Source organism: Saimiri boliviensis, chromosome 10 (genome assembly GCF_048565385.1).
Source record: "Saimiri boliviensis isolate mSaiBol1 chromosome 10, mSaiBol1.pri, whole genome shotgun sequence".
Classification (NCBI taxonomy): Eukaryota; Metazoa; Chordata; class Mammalia; order Primates; family Cebidae; genus Saimiri; species Saimiri boliviensis.
The window spans coordinates 71,745,435-71,763,834 of NC_133458.1; the positions used below are offsets into that span (position 1 = coordinate 71,745,435).

General features: G+C 37.7%; 1 protein-coding gene across 5 annotated transcripts in view; it reads left to right on the forward strand.

Annotated features, from left to right (window-relative positions):
• The window catches only part of DYNC1I1 (dynein cytoplasmic 1 intermediate chain 1), a 328,200-nt gene that overhangs the window by 222,729 nt on the left and 87,071 nt on the right, over positions 1 to 18,400 (forward strand). For all 5 annotated transcript variants that reach the window (XM_003921229.4, XM_074379474.1, XM_074379472.1 and 2 more), the window contains one exon: positions 744 to 869. In XM_003921229.4, coding sequence (XP_003921278.1) covers positions 744 to 869 — 126 coding nt within the window. The remainder of the gene's footprint in view (positions 1 to 743; positions 870 to 18,400) is intronic.

The following is an 18,400-nucleotide window of genomic DNA, read 5'->3' on the forward strand; positions in this document are numbered from 1 at the left end:
AGATAGAAAATACTCATTTGAAAGGTGTTGAGGAATTAGGGAAATTCAGTATATGGGAGTGAGACAGAGAAAGAAGTAAAAATAAATATAGAATGGCTGGCCTGGGCCAGGTGAATGTTAGTGCAAGACACTAAAATAGGAAACATTGGAAGAGCAGTAGGTTTCATGTGGAAGTCAATGAGCTCATTTTTCTGTGTTGCAATTGATGTGTCTATGGACAGCCCTGAGCAATCCCTAGTAGGCAGTCAGATATAAAGATCTGCATCACAGAGAGAAATTAAGCCTAGAGATATAGATTTGAAAATTACCATCATGTTAAGCTTATTAAAGCCACTGGAGTAGATGAGCTTACTCAAGGAGAACAACCCTCCTTGTAATATATGTAATAGAAGGAGAACCTGCAGGGACTGAAAGAGAAGTCACAGAAGAAAATCAGGAGAGAAAGATGTAATGGAAGCCAATATAGGAGAAGGAAGGGAGTAGCACAGAGTGTCAAATAATAGAGAGATAAAGCAGTGTTTGTAATTTGGTAGTTATTGGTGAGTATGATGAGCGCATACTGAGTGTTGGAGGTGGAAACCAGATTACAGGAGGTTGCAGCAGTATGCTGATATTAGCTATGACACAACATAACAGAAAGTATTGTTTACATTATGTAGTATACCACTTGTATGTGGAAATAATAAAGTTTTCCTTCTGTTGTCCTCTTAGCGTAATTCATTCTTGTGATCTCTTTCATTTAGTACCCTGAGCTGATGGTGGCTTCTTACAACAACAATGAAGATGCGCCTCATGAACCAGATGGAGTAGCCTTGGTTTGGAACATGAAGTTTAAGAAAACCACACCAGAATACGTCTTCCACTGTCAGGTAGGAGTCAGTGTAGTAAAAATAACTTACATCTCTTGCTAGACCAAATATAGTTCATGCTGTATTGCATCTCTTATGCTCAGTTTAAAAATGAAATAGTTGACAATTTTGGAAAATTCCCCCTCAGTAACCTAATGTTTTGAGAAAGTGGCAACCTTCCCCAAACAGTTAGGAAGCTTGTTTGGGGACCATGTGTCATTTTCTTTCTATTTAAAACAGTCCCCATGAGGATGAGTTTATAAAGACCTCTCACTTAAGAAGAAATCGTGGTGTACCACTTCCTTTGCTTAGCAGCAACATATGCTTGCCCACCCACGTGGACATCATCAGAGCACTACCATTTCAAGTCTCCCACTCTCTTGGAAATGTAGTTAAATGGATTTTGCCGATTTTAAGTTCATGGTGCCGTACTGCTTAACAGATAATACTTTTGTAGCCTGCATGGGGGAAGACATATCACTCATATTTCTTGAGTTGACAGGAAATATAGTTGCTGTTTCTGGTTTGAAAATGCAGATATAATTTCAAATATGTTTGTGTTTTTCATTCTTTCTCTCTGTGAACGCATCTTCTCTTCCACTTGACACAATACAGGCTGAAATTATCATACCCTTGTACACGTTCAGCTTTGCTCTGTTGCCATGACTCTGCCTAAATAATAGGCCTCAGCATTGGCCAATACACCAACCCCTTTATTAATGCTCCTATCCTGTGATTAGGCACAGGCAAATAGAAAACAAACATTTCAGCTCAAAATTGCAGTTCCTCAAATGTTACAATTCAGAGGTACTGAGTGGCAGATTACTCTGAATACAAATACATCATTTGAAGAGGGTGGGTAAACCTGTTGATTTTTGGAAGCTTAGTGCCATTTTCTATCTAAGAGCCATGTATCTTTTTGAACTAAAATATGTTTAGACTTTAGAGCATTATCAGATATAATTTGGGTAATAACAGCTGCTAGAAAAGAAGTCCCAGCCTTAACCTGATTGAGTAACTTCTAACTCTGCCCATGTTTTTCTAATTTGCTATCTCAAAAACAACTTAACAAGAAGTCTAGGTCCGTATGGTAAATAATCTTTACTTTCTGAGCCTTTGAAATAAGAACGGTTTTTTCTTTTTCTTTTTTTTTCTTTATTTTTTTTTAAGATTTTTGAGTCTGCTTGATATGGTCCTTCTGTAAACATAGAAGCACAAAATCCTAATTTTGTTCAGTTTTACAAGGTTTGCTGAATTTTCAGAAATATACTATGAGGATTAAGAAATAAAGAGAAGCACATTTTTGAAAAACAGTGCCTTTTAAATTATTTTGACATTACAGCAAGTATATCTTTGATTTAAAAAATCTAATAAGTAACACATTATTATAATCAATATGTATGATTTTATAATTTTTATATTTTAATGATATTAAATGACTACAGGTTTTTTGGAATCAACTATAAATTACTTGTTTTACCACATGACAATAGTTAATGCTAGTATTAATTGAAAAGGGCATTATTTTGTGTGTGTGTGTGTGTGTGTATCTTTGGGATCATTGACTAAATATTTCTCCAATAAACATTCAGTTTTGTTTAGTTTCTCCCTTAATGATCCAATGCATGTAGCTTAGAAGAAAATATATACATGATTTTTTTTAAAAGCAAGAGGTACCCTAAATATAGTAACAAGGTAGTCATGCAAGAGTTACGGAAAGATGCTGATAAAATAGTTGATTCCAAAAACCTGTAGTCAGCACTTTGATACAGGTGTTACTCATGATGTTGGGATAAAGGCCAGGTAAATATCACTGGCTGCCAAAGAAAAGCAAAATTGCTACAGTATTGAGTATTTCTGAACTGTTGCGCAACCAAATCAGGAAACTTTGGGAAGCCGAGGAAGTTCTAGGTGAAATGATGATGGACATTAGGTAGACCGATAATATAATAAAGGCAATTTGGTTACCTTTGTACTAAAGGGTAATACCTGTAGCAATATCTGCATGTGTCTGTATTTTAAATTTCCCCAACACTTCTGTCTTCATGATCTCATTGATTATACAAAAGGGAGGTTGGAAAAATGTTATGAGATTTTATACTTTAGAGGTTACCCAGCTGCTGAACAGTAGAGCCAATCCTGGAGCCAGGGCTTATTCTGTCACTTCATGCCATCAACCAGGCTGCATTCTAAAAACGTGGGCAGACATGAGACTTGATATCAAAGGCTGTGCAGCCCATTCAAGATATATTTTTGGTCACATACTCTTATAAATTATTGATTAGACATGGTTCTAGACATGACTATCTTTACCACCTTCTAACCCTAAAGGGAAATAGAGATCCCACAGAATTAAAATATGTATGTGGAAAAACCAAAACCCTCACTCACTGATCTATAACTTTTCTTCTATGTCCTATCTGATCTTTGCTAAATCTTATTTATTACAGCTGGTCCTTTCTAGACACTAACTCAGGGAAATCAGGTCATTTGAATGTGCTTCCACATTCTCCTGTGATGTTCTGATGACTTTTTTAAAAGAAATATTGCATATCTCTTCATTTATTTAGAATTTCTTTTTTAAAATATATATTTTATTGCACGTTATTTCTGATGATTTTTCAAAATTAGACAACTAGTTTCTTAGAAAAAGGACAGAGGTAGAGAGTAGCAAGAGTAACTTATAATGGCTATACTTCTATAATTTTGGAGTAATTGTATTAACTGTTAATTTCTTGCTGATCTCTGTTGATTCTTTGTTTTTTGTTTTGTTTTGTTTTTTTTTTTTGTGAATCTCTGCTGATTCGTAAGTGTATAATTGCAAACAAAACCAATGGATCAGAAAAGCATTGTTTCAGGCAGTAGAAAGTAAGTGCACAAGAAACAGACATCAGCTCAGTGTTGTTTTGTAAAGACTGACAAGCTTTTAGCCTACTCTTAAAAAGATTTGAGTATAAAGTTTCATTTCTCTCTGTTGTGGATATCAAGGCCAAAAAATACCTTCTACTGTCATGGGCAGTTTTTGTGTTGTGACTAAACTGAATTTTTATTGTGGGCTCTGGGCCTGCATTTTCTATTTTTATTTCGGTAAAAGCTGTCTGTACTTGGAAAATATTGGTGGACTCTGCATAGAAATCAGCCACTCGGCCCCATCACACACTCTGGCAGTGCTCCTGCTGTCTTCTGTAGTGGCTTCCACACACTGTCATTAGATTATGTGTCTGACCACCCTGTATTGCTTATTCTGGTGTGGTCTTTCCCTTTTAAATGGAATGAATAGAATCATAAATATACATCTTAGAATTATCTGCATTGAGGTAAATGGAAAAGCTATGTTTAGAGGCTTAGCTTGGTCAGAGGTTTTTATTTTTACTTTTACTTTCTCCTGATTTGGTTTATTTGTTCTTGGCAATCTTTTTTGGAGGAGGATCTGACAATGACCTGAAACTGGAAATGATCTGAAACCTTCACTATTTCAGGGCAAAGCAGAAAGTGAAGTGGGGTAATCAACTAACCTTATTTGCATCAGTGTTTAAAGCCCCCAGTCTTTATTTCTACACGGGCTTCACTTACCATTAAGATTCTATAAAAGTTACAAATGTCATTGCTGCTCATGGCCTCAGCTGCCCAGTGTTTGACTCTACCTAAGGTACCTGCTAGCCTCAAAGAGAGTTCCACCTGTGAGGAGTGATGGTAACAGAGGAGGGAGCTTGAGCTGGTGGTTAGGACATGGACAGACAGTCAGGACTTGGAATTCCATTCCCAGTTGACCACACTGCTGAGTGACCCTGGGTGAGTCACGGTGGCTTTTCTGTTGTGTTTCCCAGTCCCATGAAAAGAAGACTTTCTCTAAACTCTAGTGTAATTGTAAAGTTTATTTCAATAAATCTCATTTCTTCCTACATCAATTTTTGTCCCTCCCCCAACCCAGATTGTGGTCTGTAATCCAAATCCACAAAACAGCTGTGGACACAAAGATATAAATTAATTGACATTAACTTTGTAAAGTATATTTTCACCAGAGAAGTATTAGAATCTCCTTAAGAATTTTTTTTTTTAATAAAAAGAAGAGTAACTTGCTTATGACCCAGCTGATAAAAAGAAAAAGGCATCTTCTAAGCTTTTCTATTGGCTAGGCTAAAAAGTGGTTGTTACAGGTCAAAAAGGAGAAAAGGACCTTTCTTTGTGGAGGGTGAGACCCTCTCCACAAGAGCCCTTCAGTTTTCCCCAATCCCAACAGTGCTTAATTTTCCATCACCTTTCTATTCTTTTAATAGAAAGTTCTTTGACAATTACTGCTTCATATTTAGTATGAATTCCTGGAATTCAGAATGAAAGCACATAGTAAGTGTTTTGTAATTGCCAAATAAACTCCATGGCTAAGAACATGAAAACAAGATTGAGACCCAGACGGTTTTCAAATATTATATTCAGAGTGCCATAGGATGGGAAAACAGAAGAGAAAACTCACCAGTGTTGCACAGATTATGATACACATTTTCCAGAATAAAATCATGGAAAATTTAAACTTACATATGACATAAAGGTAAAATTAAACTTTTACATAAAAGATACAACTTACATAGATCAGACCAGAGGAATAATGGCACAACATTGCTACCTTGTGCCTTTGGGAAAAGGCATAGGGAGTTTCAGTGTACATGCTGAAATGAAATGCAGACATCCCAAAACACTTCTTTTCTGCCAATTTAGTATAACTGATCTGATGAGCTAGATACTGATTCTTATTAAATCAAACAGCAGGAATTTCATTTTGCTTTGCCCAGGAAGCTGGAAGCAGAAAACCTGCCTTACCAGCTTCCATTTCTTACCCTCTTCTAGAGTCTTCTTCAAAAAGCAACACAAGAAGAAGCAGAAGTGATCATTGGGATACATCTAGGGACATTAGAGTTATCAGCTGGATTATAGCAAAGAGATTGTATTCTAGGCGATTCCTTATCTGAAAAGAGTAATGAAGGAAATTATTTCTATACTTCATGGAGTATTCGAGGGACCAAGTGAGCTATTTGATGCAGAGGATGCCATGAAAATACACCTTTAAACGAGCTGTTTTAAAATGGTTTTGTCTTACCATGTCACATTGCAAAAGATCAAGCTAAAGTTTCATATCATTACAAAAATTAAGCCTCTTACTAGGCATTTGCCCTGTCCCATTAATGTGCACACATGTCAACACAACTCCAGCATTGCTGATTCTATCCAGTTTCCTAAATGCCCTTCCCTTCTCTCCCCATCCACTGTGCTACAACCATCTGAACTGGGCTTTCTCCAGTGTGCTTCATTCAGGAATTGTCCTGGGAATTATGGATGCTGTACAGTGAGAGCCAGATTGCAATATGAGCAAGTTCTCTGGCTTATACCTCCCTTCCCTTCAGTACCCACCACCCTCAGCCATTTATTGAGGTGAAAGAAGCCTTAGTCTCAGGAAGATGGGTGTTCTGAGGGGTCTAGGTTGAATACTGATGGGATTCTAACTACGTCTTAAGATTATAATGAGGATAATAGAGATACCATAGTTTTATTAGTCTGCTCAGGCTGCTATAACAAAATACCATTGACTGGGTGTTTAGAAACAACAGAAATTTATTTTTCACTGTTCTGGAGTCTGAGAAGACCAAGGTCAAGGAGGCAGCAAATACTGAGCTAAAATGAGATCAGTATTTTAATAACTGGTAATGTTATACTGTGTATGTAACCTTACCACACACAGGTGGATGCAGAGAGTGAGCTTGTTGATGTCTCTTATAAGGACACTAATCCTATCCTGTCAGGTCCCTATCCTTATGACCTCATAATCTTTATTACCTCCTTCTAGTCCCTGTTTCCAAATACAGTCACATTGAGGGTGAGTGCTTCAACATATGAATTAGGTGGGGGTGGGGGAAAGTACAATTCAGTCCATAGTAATCGATGAACTTGCTTTGAAATGATAAAAGTATTCTCTTTACATCTGTTTGTTTTACTCTTATTGCATGATAGTCACACAGGAAGAAGCTTAAACGTTTGGCATTTTTATTTTTCTTGCTTGGATATATTCCTGAAGACGTTTCACCTAACTTAGATTCATTCATTTATCCATTCATCTGTTCATTCATTCAACAGATACTTTGGAGGTTCCCACCATGGCCAGGCCCTCACAGCATTGATAGGCTGGAGGTGAGACCCTCTCCACAAGAGCCCTTCAGTTTTCCCCAATTCTAACTGTGCTTGATTTTCCATCACCTGACTGGTTCCTCTCAATTATCTCTATTGCCTGGGCCCTGTTCACATTGGTCAGATTTGTATGTGTGTTCTTTATGGTAAAATGCCAGTTGATAGAGGGAACCTGAGACATTTCCAAAGTTCTCTCCTCCCAACCATTTTACCATTTGTTTCCTAACTAAATGATGATGAGGTATTTTCTGAGTTCTGGAAGGCAGTTAAGTACACAGCAGTTAAGAGCAAACTATAAGGCCACACAGCCTGGAATTATAATTTGGATTCTACCACTTAGAAGCTCTGTGACCTTGAGCAAGTCAAACAGTTGTTAATGAGACTACTATAAATGAACAAATGTGAAGTATTTAGTGTCAGGCCCATAGTAAGTACCCAGTGAGTGTCAGCAATAATTATTATTGAATATGCAAGAATGAAGTTGAAAATATGTAGCGATTTTTGTGTATTATCCAAATAGCATGATGTAACCCCCCTTCTTAGTTGTTGAATGGGGTGTTGTGCCAGGGGTCTCAAGGGAGGTACCAAGGCATTCAGGCAGCAGGAGAGTGCTGGGGACAAGTAGAGAAGGATATCTTACCAATGAGTACAAAATGAGCTCAGCATTTTTTGTTTTGTTTTGTTTTCTGTTTTTTGGGTTTTCTTTTGAGATGGAATCTCACTCTGTCACCAGGCTGGAGTGCAGTGGCACGATCTTGGCTCACTGCAACCTCCAACTCCTGGGTTCAAGTGATTCTCTTGCCTCAGCCTCCCGAGTAACTGGGATTACAGGCATGTACCACCACACCCAACTAATGCTTTTATTTTTAGTAGAGATGGGGTTTCATCATGTTGGCCAGGATGATTTCGATCTCCTGACCTGATGATCTGCCTGCCTTGGTCTCCCAAAGTGCTGGGATTACAGGCGTGAGCCACCACACCCAGACAGGCTCAGCATTTTAACAACCAGTAAGGTTATACTGTTTGTGTTGCTTGGATATCATCCTGTTATTGTGCTTCTGCCACATGCAAGGTACAGATGCATTGGCTTCCTTAGCTTGACTACTCACAGATGGTTCCATGCATGAGCTTCATAAATGAACCCTTCCAACCCTTCTGTACCTACAGCTCACATGGCTACAATGAATTCTTTAGAGATTAACTGGCCATTTGCCATGCTTAACACACTCTGTAGGCTATGGGGCCGAAAAATATTTTCTACTTTCATTTAATACCAGCTTAGCATATCTGTTAAGAGCTGTCCCTTTTAGAGACATGTATAACCCAGGGACCCCTTTGGTAGGGCTTCCAATTCTCTGGACTATCAGATTATGCATTTTCTTTATCCGACAACATTTTCATATAGGCAAAAGCAGGTTTAAAAGAATACCAGGTGGTCTGAAAGGAAAGAGGAGTCTAGGAAGGGCAACACCCTCCCTCAAAGGGTGTGTGCATGGGGGAACCGCCTTCTGGGAAAGGAACCAGGATGAAGCAGGAGTAGGATGTAGTTGTCCCAGGCCAGATGAGTACCCACCAAGACTGGACAGAGGCCACTACCACCTCTGAGAGGGATACTTGTACATTGCTTTGTCTTGTTTATGTTCTAGGGATGGAACCACTTCTAGATACCAGACCATCTATTTTTTAAGATACAGCTTTTATCCCCCTCTGCAAACACATTTTCTGATTTGTATGTGTCTTTAAGCTGCCTAATATTGTTGGATGAATGGGGCTTTTTTAGCATACTGTGTTATTAATAGAGACTCATATTCCCCAAGAGTCACATTCTTATTTTAATTCATTTTAGTTACTTTGAGCACAACTTAATTTTTGGAATTATTTGAAAGCATTTATTATTGAAGAGAATTTCTGCAAATAGAATCATCTTTACTTCTGGGGAAGTTTTCTAATCTTCTTTGTAACAAATAGTCTATACTTGCTTTTCCATGCTCATAACTGGTTGTTTATTTTTAAATTGTATGTTCATTATTTGCCAAAGAATTGAACAAGATGTTGCTTTTATTAGGTGAAAGATTTATCTTCTTAATTTTTAACTCTATAATCTCCTTGAAAGTATAGTGAGTTTATGTCATATGCTACAAATTATTGCAGCATAATCATTGTATAACTTCACTGTCTTTTTGTTCTCTAAAGCTGATATTTTTTCCCTTTTGAGTTTTAAAAAAATTATTTCTAGTACCTATGAATTATTTGAAAGCATTTACTATTGAAGAGAAAATTTCTGAAAATAGAAATAATAAGATATGTTATGCAGCATTACATCTCTGCTTCTTCAATAACTTTGTCTAGTATGATGTTGAGTAGTTGAAATTAAATTAAAATCTTTATGTTTTTTAATGTTCATGATAAATATGGTCTTTTGAAAACCAAAGGGAGCAGGAGCAAAAATTGTACCCAAGTGCTCATGCACACATAAATGCATCCACACACACCCCCCAAGACTCTCAAATCCTAGTCAAAAGCTATATTTCACAAAAGAGAATTATAGTAATGTTGATGGCTTGCCAAAACCTCAAGCAGTGACAAAATCCACAGTGTCCTGAAAGGGATGCCTTTGCAAAACCATGCCTCTCCAGATGGTTTAGATTAGAGATGTTTAAAAACACATGGCAGCATTAGTTTGGTATAGAATTCATAGTTAAATCAGTAGATAAAATAATGCAAATTTGAAACCCTATCCTGTCTATCAGAAAAAATCATCAAATCTTACGATTGCTCTTAGGAGAGGTTGGTATGTGATGTGTTGATTTTTAAATTATCTAATTGAAATAATAAAATTGACCAAGAGAAAGTAAAAAGAGGATTAAAATATAAGAGTATGAGTAAAAACTTTCTAGTCTGCAGAATATTCCTTCCTTTAAGCTGTCATATCCAATCAGTTTGTATGGGATTCGACAGCCAATTGTCATTTCCTGAGATGTATTCTGTAAAGAGGTTGTGTTACAGAGACAGCATGAAAAAATGGAAAAAATAATTCCAGAGCATCATGCCAAGAAGCCAAAATGCCCTTAAAGACCACAAAGTGTTGCCAGGATCCCTTCACCTTCCTAATAATAGTGGATAAGCAGCTTATACACAAGTTTTTCCTTTGGCTTATTTAGCTTTCCCTCCTATACACTTTCTAAAAGAGAGTGCTCTCGATCCACATTTTGGTAAATTATGTTGCCTTAGCTGTGATTTTTAATCTTGGATGGGAACTCTGTGTGAACAGCAATGTCGCATATCGTGTTATCTGACGCAAGACATATAGCAGTTCCTCAGAACCCTAAAAGGCTTCATCACTAGAAGCTTAGCTCCCACTGTCCCCTTCCTTATGTCTAAAATCAACAGTATCCCACCCTCTGATCCCACAGCTGGACAGCCAGCAACTCCTGGAAAAGAACTGCTGCATGGGAACAGTATTAAATTAATGATGTATATTATCATGTATCCTACCAGCAGCACAAATAAAAGCATTCAGCAGATGTGTTAAAATTGCCACTAGAAGAATGCTTACTCAAGGACTCAACGTCTTTCAGAAAATCTACACAGGAAAAATATGGGACAAAGATTCTACAAAAATAGAATCAGAAATTTTCAAACCACCGTTGCTGGGCTTTAAAGGGCTTGACTCTGAAAGTGACCCAGTGTTTACTTCCCCCAGAAAGTAACACATATTGAGGATTTTTTCCAAGCATAAAAAGTAGAACTATAGCTTTTAATGTCTAAAAGATCTCCACTATCAAAGTAAATGTGCTTCTCTGGCAGTGGGGACACATGTGCATGAAGAAAACTGTGGGGGAGCAGGAAGAGTAGGAAGATCCCTGTCACAGGAATTTGTGTGGATTCATGAGTATTTCAACTGTAGATTTAATTTTGTTTTAACAGTAGAGAAAATGTGTTACAGTCTTAACTACTGATCAATAGTTCTGCATATATACACACTTAATATGTGTAACTGGAGATATATTTTATTGTTTCATCTTCTAATCAATTTTTAAATAAATGGAAATGGATGATGACTTGGCAGGGGACGATACAAGCATTCGAGAGAATCAGGCATTTCATCACAGGCATAAATGACACCATTCCAACCTATCGCCAAAAATATTGTTGAAAACTTCTCTTTTGGAGAAGGTGCTCAGAGGAGGGAAACCTCACCTGAGACTTTCTCCCCCTCCCCAGTCACACTCCTCATGATGACTCCTACATCTTTTATTACATCTTCTCTTGTGTGCTTTGTCAAATTTGTGAGTACTTGGCTAATTTTCGGAACAGGACTTCACTGGGTTATCACTTCTCTATATTGAAAGCTGCCTAACATAAATTTCCTGCCTTTAGAATTCCAATGTGCTCTTCCCTTTGTATGAGAAATTTTGAGACAAGTTCTGCAAAACATCACAGATTTGGACAACATGGACAGAGAAGGCCAGTTCTCAAATGAGATATGGTTTACTAAAGAAGACCATGATAATTAAATAATTTTTTTCAAACAACAAATCACAGTCTCCAAACTATCCTTTGAGTAAATAGGAATTTTCACTATATTAGGCCCTCTGATAGGACAGCTGCTGATTTGGGACATTGTTACAGAAGTGAAACAGAACACCAATGCTGTGTGGTAACTTGAACTTCCAATTAAGTATCTGAGACCTGCCTGCTTTAATAAAGAGTTAAGGGTATTTGGTTGTTTGTGTATCATATCTCAAAACTGATTGTACTCTGATTCGATCATTACACATTGTATACATGTATCAAAATATCACATGTACCCCCAAAATATGTACAACAATGATATATCAGTAAAAAATACAAAACAAAAACAAAGATTGAAGAACTTAGAAACTATGTATTTTCTTACATTATTCTTTTAGTTAGCAAGTACACTTTTTTTCATACACAGTGCAACAAGAAAAAAAATACCCTTTATCATTCTGTTAAAATTTCACTAGTTAGGTAGTACTTGTGTTACAGGAATAATGTCAAAATAAATGGGAGATGGGCTCTATGAGCTTCTCAGACCTATATTATTCCAAAAGTAAATTTAACATATTTTTTCTCAGAAACCTTTATGAATTTTTAAACAATGTCCATATCATGGACACTTAGCCTCAGGGATCCAAGAGTGTTGAATCTTGCCTACCGATGGAATGAATTCAAGCCATGAATCTATTACATGACTGTTCTCCACCTCAAAACTCTTCTAAAGCAAGGCCGGATAGAAATGGGAAAGAAAATAGTATCATTTCTGTTTTCTATTCTACATAGTTGCTGATGAAAACCCTTGGTGAGCTGTATGTGCGACCAGCTCATATCAATCATGTTTGGGTGCAAAATTCTGAGACAGCAAAGAGCTGCAAAATATGATACATCAGGAGAACTGAAAGTGTAGAAGTAAGGCAAGGCTTTTCACTGTTACCTACATAACACAATTTGCCATACCCTTAGGTTGATGGCAGATCAACCCAGAGAAAAAACACTCTAAGCCTCTGTACAGCATTTTTAAAAGACGACTAATGGATTTTTACTGCCTAATTCACATGTATCAAAGTAAGAAAGATGATGCCTTGGAAAACAGGCAATATCAGTTGAAGCAAAGCATGCTATAAATGCCAAGACCTATATTATAATTTATGTATGCCCAAAGCCTGTTTACTTGGAGCCTGATTTCTCACTGGCTCTAAGCCTGAGGGTCCATGATCCATTTCTCTGGTTTAGCTAGGTCAGTACCACCTGTGTTTCTACGGTGAAGTCAGAGCTGCTGAGATCCATATACACTCCAGCCACTGTATTTATTATTCCACTAGGGAATGTTCTGCCCTTGAAGGCTGATCCGACCAGGGTGGGATCACAGGCAGCAGGTATGCCATGAACAACAAACCCATATTCTTAACATATGTTTAATTTGAGTAACTCTCCTTCTTTAAAATACCTCTTGATTCTAAATCCACATCCTGATTTGCCCACTCTTGTTACCATTTTCTGCTGCCTGTTCTGAATTAATCCTTTGAGGTGGTCATTCCCCGGAAAGAAAAAAGGAAAATGAGAAGAGAGATGCAAAGTTGGGAATGTGAATGAAAGAGAATGGGAGAAAGCAGAGGGAAGGGGATCATTAACTAGAGTCTGCTTTCATGAGCTAGATTTTCTTTGAGCTGTATAAGAAAGGAGAGGTAGAGGAAGAACAGAAATACAAAAAAAAAAAAAGGCACTTGAAAGGTTATCCATAATATCCCTACTGAAGAATGAAAATCAGTTTTTGCAATAGAGCTCAATTTACAGATATTTTCATTTCTCTGTCGTACTTCATCTCAAAGAATTGATATAATCTAAAAAGTGGTTAAAATGATTTAAATAGTTTCCATAGTAGAAAATTAAATGATTTTACTAACTGTCAAAGTCAGTGTTTAAACTGAGATAATTTGAATTATATTTCATATAGTGATCATGTCACTGGGATGTCTAAACATTCTTTGGAAAAGTAATAATCCCTGATTCTGATTTCTCATCAACAGAAAACTGACTAAAGGTTAGGAATATTAGCCAACAATCACTGTTATTTGCAAAAACCTAAAGAGAAGGCTAGTTTTCATGAGGATTTTTGAATTTAATATATTCTCCACCTTGGAACGATTAACCCTTTAGGAGCCTTTCTACATTTTTCTTAGGTTTATTTTCTGTTCAGAGGGTCATGAAACTGCTTCAAACACTTGATTTAAAATATATTTGAAAGTTAAATAGCATTATATTATGCTATTAAATATAAGATAGCAAAGTATTATGGTACATTATGTTGCTTCATAACATCAAATTTGTTTCCTATCTATCCATCTATGTCTATCAATCGATCTAGCAATCACTAAAATGCAGGTTTTCCTAGGCCACAGCAGACTGGTTTTTAAATGAGGTCATACTAACAGTATAAAACGTATTTCTCTGGTCCTCACCTCATTTGCAACTTAGGCCCTCTGGGGTCTTCACATTCTCCCACAATTTTCCTTGGAGTTCTCAGAGGATGTTGCAAATGTGTTTATGAATAAGGCTCCAGTGACTGACTGCCCATGAAGCCAAAAGCAGATTGCAATGATTCCAGTACTCAAGCCTCAAGGCCTTGCCCTCTACCCTGTCCCCATTAGCATCTGAAGGCTGGCCTCACTCACTCCAGAGCAAGCTCCACCACTAGGTGCTGGTTTCCATTGCGGTAGCACCATTATAGTTGGTGATGCTCCAGACCCCTGAGTAGCTCTGGGCCTTCCAGAACTGAAGCCAGCAGGCTCGGGGCATATTCCATGAAGAAGGAGACAAAAATGATTCTCTTCCCCAAAGTGTATATTCTTTTATCTCAAGGAAACCTAAACACACAGGCTGGGTACTCCACTTGTTCATAATAAATAGTGTTCACGTAGCAAGCACCCTTTTGCAAATAGAACTCTGCAGACCTCTCCCACTGATCTGCTATTCATGTCTTCCACACTGTGAACACTGCTTAGACTCAAACTTGACTACCTGTTTAATTATACTTCAAGTTTGAAATGTAATGCTCTTTGCATCAACACTGGGGCAGATGACATTTTATCTAGAGCAATTCAACAGATATTTATTGCACCTAGCACTGCGCTAGGTACTGAGGCCACAATGATAAATATGACCTGTTTCCTGACTTTGAGGAGTCTGTCCCTGCCACACTAGATCAAAAGCAAGAATGAGTGATCTGAGGTAGAATGCATGGTACAAAACTAATAATTAGTGTGTGGTTTACCCAGAACACCCCCAGCCACTGCAGTGTTACCCGACTTAAGGTGGACAGTGGAGTGGAGGTGGGAATGGTTAGGTTCATATGTGGAAAAGACTTTGGAAGTCTGAGCTAGCTCGCATTAGGAGGAAGGCGACCTCACATGAAGAATATCTACCTCCTACCTCAAGATCCTGCAAATGGTTTGAGGATGGCTGGTGAACCACAGGTATTCCTAAGGCTGGTTCTTATTAGGCAGGGAAAACTAGAAGCCTCACTTTTCCTCATCCTTGCTGTGGAATGAAACCAATAAAGTCAGTTACTATTTGGACAAGTGAGTGAGTGCTGTTTGTTTGAGAGATACTGTTCTTGGGGAGGGTCTGACTAATAGAAGCCTCTGAAGGCATTTTTGGGGTAGAGAGACAGCCCAGCTAGAGGGTGGTTCAAGTAATATAGGAATCAATGGCAACTCTGTTAATGCCATTAGGTGAAATCTGCCTAATCAAGATCATAAGGAAAGCCTTACCTTTGCATGCGTATGTTTGTTATTGTACAAATAAAACAAGTAGCTCAAAATCTAGCACAGTGACTGTCTATACAAGGCTAAATATCTGTAGAAGAAAAACACCTGAAAGAAGTTTGCATGGCCAGATGCTTGGCATCATGTAATCAAAGTATCTTGAATGTATTTTAAAATGGTCTTCCAGATGTGTGACAACTTTGAGCTTAGCTTTGGCCATTGTCTGCATTTTGGAAGGGGAGTGGAAAACTGAGTTCGCTATTCAAATTATACAGGAAAATTGAATTCTTACTGTTTTGTTGCTCTGGCTGACTTGGGAGAAGGTAGTTTTTAATTTTATTTTTTGCCTTTCTACCAATTTCTTCAACACTGCGTTTGACCTGACAAATGTAAGCACTGCCAAACTTTCCACAGTATTTTGCACTTGCCATAAGAAAGGTGTTATTGCCACCAGTGGTGGTGTTATTGCCATCAAAGGGTGACATTTCTTGACTGTGAAAGAAGTCTAGTTATTTAGAATTCAACTTTTATTTTGTGCTTACTTACCCTAGTTCTTGATATTCAGTATACTTAATATGTATCAATTTGCCCAGTTTATTTTCATTTTAAGGCTCATGCTCAAGAACATGGAATTAAATAAGGAAAAAAAGTAAGTTAAATAAAGTAGAGGGTTTTTTTTTCCTTTGAACTAGATTTTTCCATAGAAATTCAATTCTTCAGTGAGAGTTACGTGCTGTATTAAACCTCCTTAGGGTATTTGTATGTGCACAAAGTAGGTGCCAAATATTCAGTGACTTACTAGAACTATAGGAAAAATTGCTCAGGAGAATTTGCACCTTGTGAAATTTGCTGTTATTTACTCCAGGCCACACAGAGATATTCTGTTTGTACTTAAGTTCATTAGTAAGTAAACCTGTGAATTTTGTCATTGATGTGCTATCATAGCCAATTTTAAAAGAAGAGAAAGCCTCACATAGAAAATTCTGAAGTGTTGGTGTGCATCAGTCTAGTTCTGAAGACATATCTTTCTGTCAACATACTTGAGTGTACTGTTCAATTAACTTCCAATTATTCCTAATTAGTCTTTGACACCAGTTATGTATATGATACATTGGTATAACTGGCACTGGGCAAATATAGCAGGTTGTCACGTCTTTCTGAATCTACAGTTAATTTATATATAAGACGATATCCCTGTAATTGAATGGGTAGAAGTTTGCCCAAGTGAAACATACCCATCAGCATAAAATATCAACTGCTTAAAAACAAGTGAAAAACTTAAAAAATGAAAATATATTCCTATGGTCTGCCAAAACAATCCTGAAATTTCATCTGCATTGGTGGGAGGAGGGTTGGGATAGTGGCAGGAAGCTTATTGTTACATTTTTTTTATGCCATGAGAACAAATTTGAAAAAGTTTTGACAGAAGATGTATGGATTGTGATTGATGTGATGGTTGGTAGCACCTCTGCTTCGAGAGTAGTTCCATCAATGTAACTTAGATCTGAAATATTTATTTTGGAGGAAGAGGGTATGTGAATCATGGATTGTAAATAACGGCGGAGTCTGGGGTTTTGCTGGTAAGGCTGCAGTATGCTCCATGCATCTCCACTTCATGAAGATTACCATCTGAAGATTACCATCCTCTCTTTTGTTGGTTGATCTGTTTGAAATGGTAATTGGGAAAGGAGTTTGGTATGAGATGGGAAGTAGAAAGCCGTTTTAAATCTCTCTTCTGCCTGGAATTTTAACTGTCTTTATATGATAGTAAGCAATTCAAATTAACCTCTTTAGGAAAATCTCACAACAGATTATATTCTAGCAGGTGAAAGAAAGTAGAATAGAATTAGAGTACATATTTAAAGCCAGAACATAAACTCAGGTGAACATGAGCTTGAGTGAGTATGAAGATTGTTTGTCTGGGAGTGTACAGTATACATGTGACCCTGACTTTAGCTAGTGATGAGCTATGGGAATCAGCTGAATTTACACATACTTTGAAATGTTTAATTTATAATTTTCTCAAAATATTTACAAATTTATCAAGTATTTGTTGATCACTCTGATAGAATAATGACCACCCAAAGACATCCCTATTCTTATACCAGGAGCCTGTTAATGTTACCTCATGTGGCAAAAGGGACTCTGCAAATACGATTAAATTAAGGATTTATTTTTATTTTTATTTTTCCACAGGTCGTTGGGGTACAGGTGGTGTTTGCTTACATGAGTAAATTCTTTAGTGGTGACTTGGGGAAGGTGGGAAGGGGAGTAAGGGATCAAAGACTAAAAATGGGGTATAGTGTACACTGCTCAGGTGATGGGTGCCCCAAAATTTCAAAAATTAAGGATCTTGAAATGAGGAGTTTATCCTGGAATATGTAGGTCAGCCCAATATGATCACGAGAGATCTAAGTGAAAGAGAGAGAGAGGCAAAGAGGGTCAGACTCAGAGAAGGAGATGTGAGGTTGGAAGTGGAGTCAGAAGGTGTGATGTGGGAGACTCAACCAACCCTTGCTGGCTTTGAGTGTGAAAGATGGCATGAGGCAAGAAACGAGGGTGGCTTCTAAAAGCTGGAAAGAAGGCAAAGAAGTCGATTCTCCCCTAGAGCCTCCAAAAAGAAACAGCATTGACTACCCCTCGTTTTTAGTCCTTCCAACCTCCACAGCTGTAAGATAATAAATTTGTATTGTTTTAAGCCTCTAAGTGTGTCATAATTTGTTTTTTGTTTTGTTTGAGACAGGGTCTTGCTCTGTCACCCAGGCTGGAGTGCAGTGGCATGATCTCAGCTCACAGAAGCCTCAACCTTCTGGGCTCAAGTGATCCTCTTGGCTCAGCCTCCCAGGTAGCTGGGACTACAGGCATGCACCACTACATCTGGCTAATTTTTGTATTTTTTTTTTTGTAGAGATAGGTTTTTTCCTTGTTTCCCAGTCTGGTGGTCTTAAACTCCTGGGCTCAAGTGATCTGCCTGCCTCAGCCTCCCAAAGTGCTGGGATTACAGGTAATTTGTCACAGCAGCAAAAGGAAACTAATGCTAATGCCTACCAATTCTTTTTGCGGAGTTTCGCTCTTGTTACCCAGGCTGGA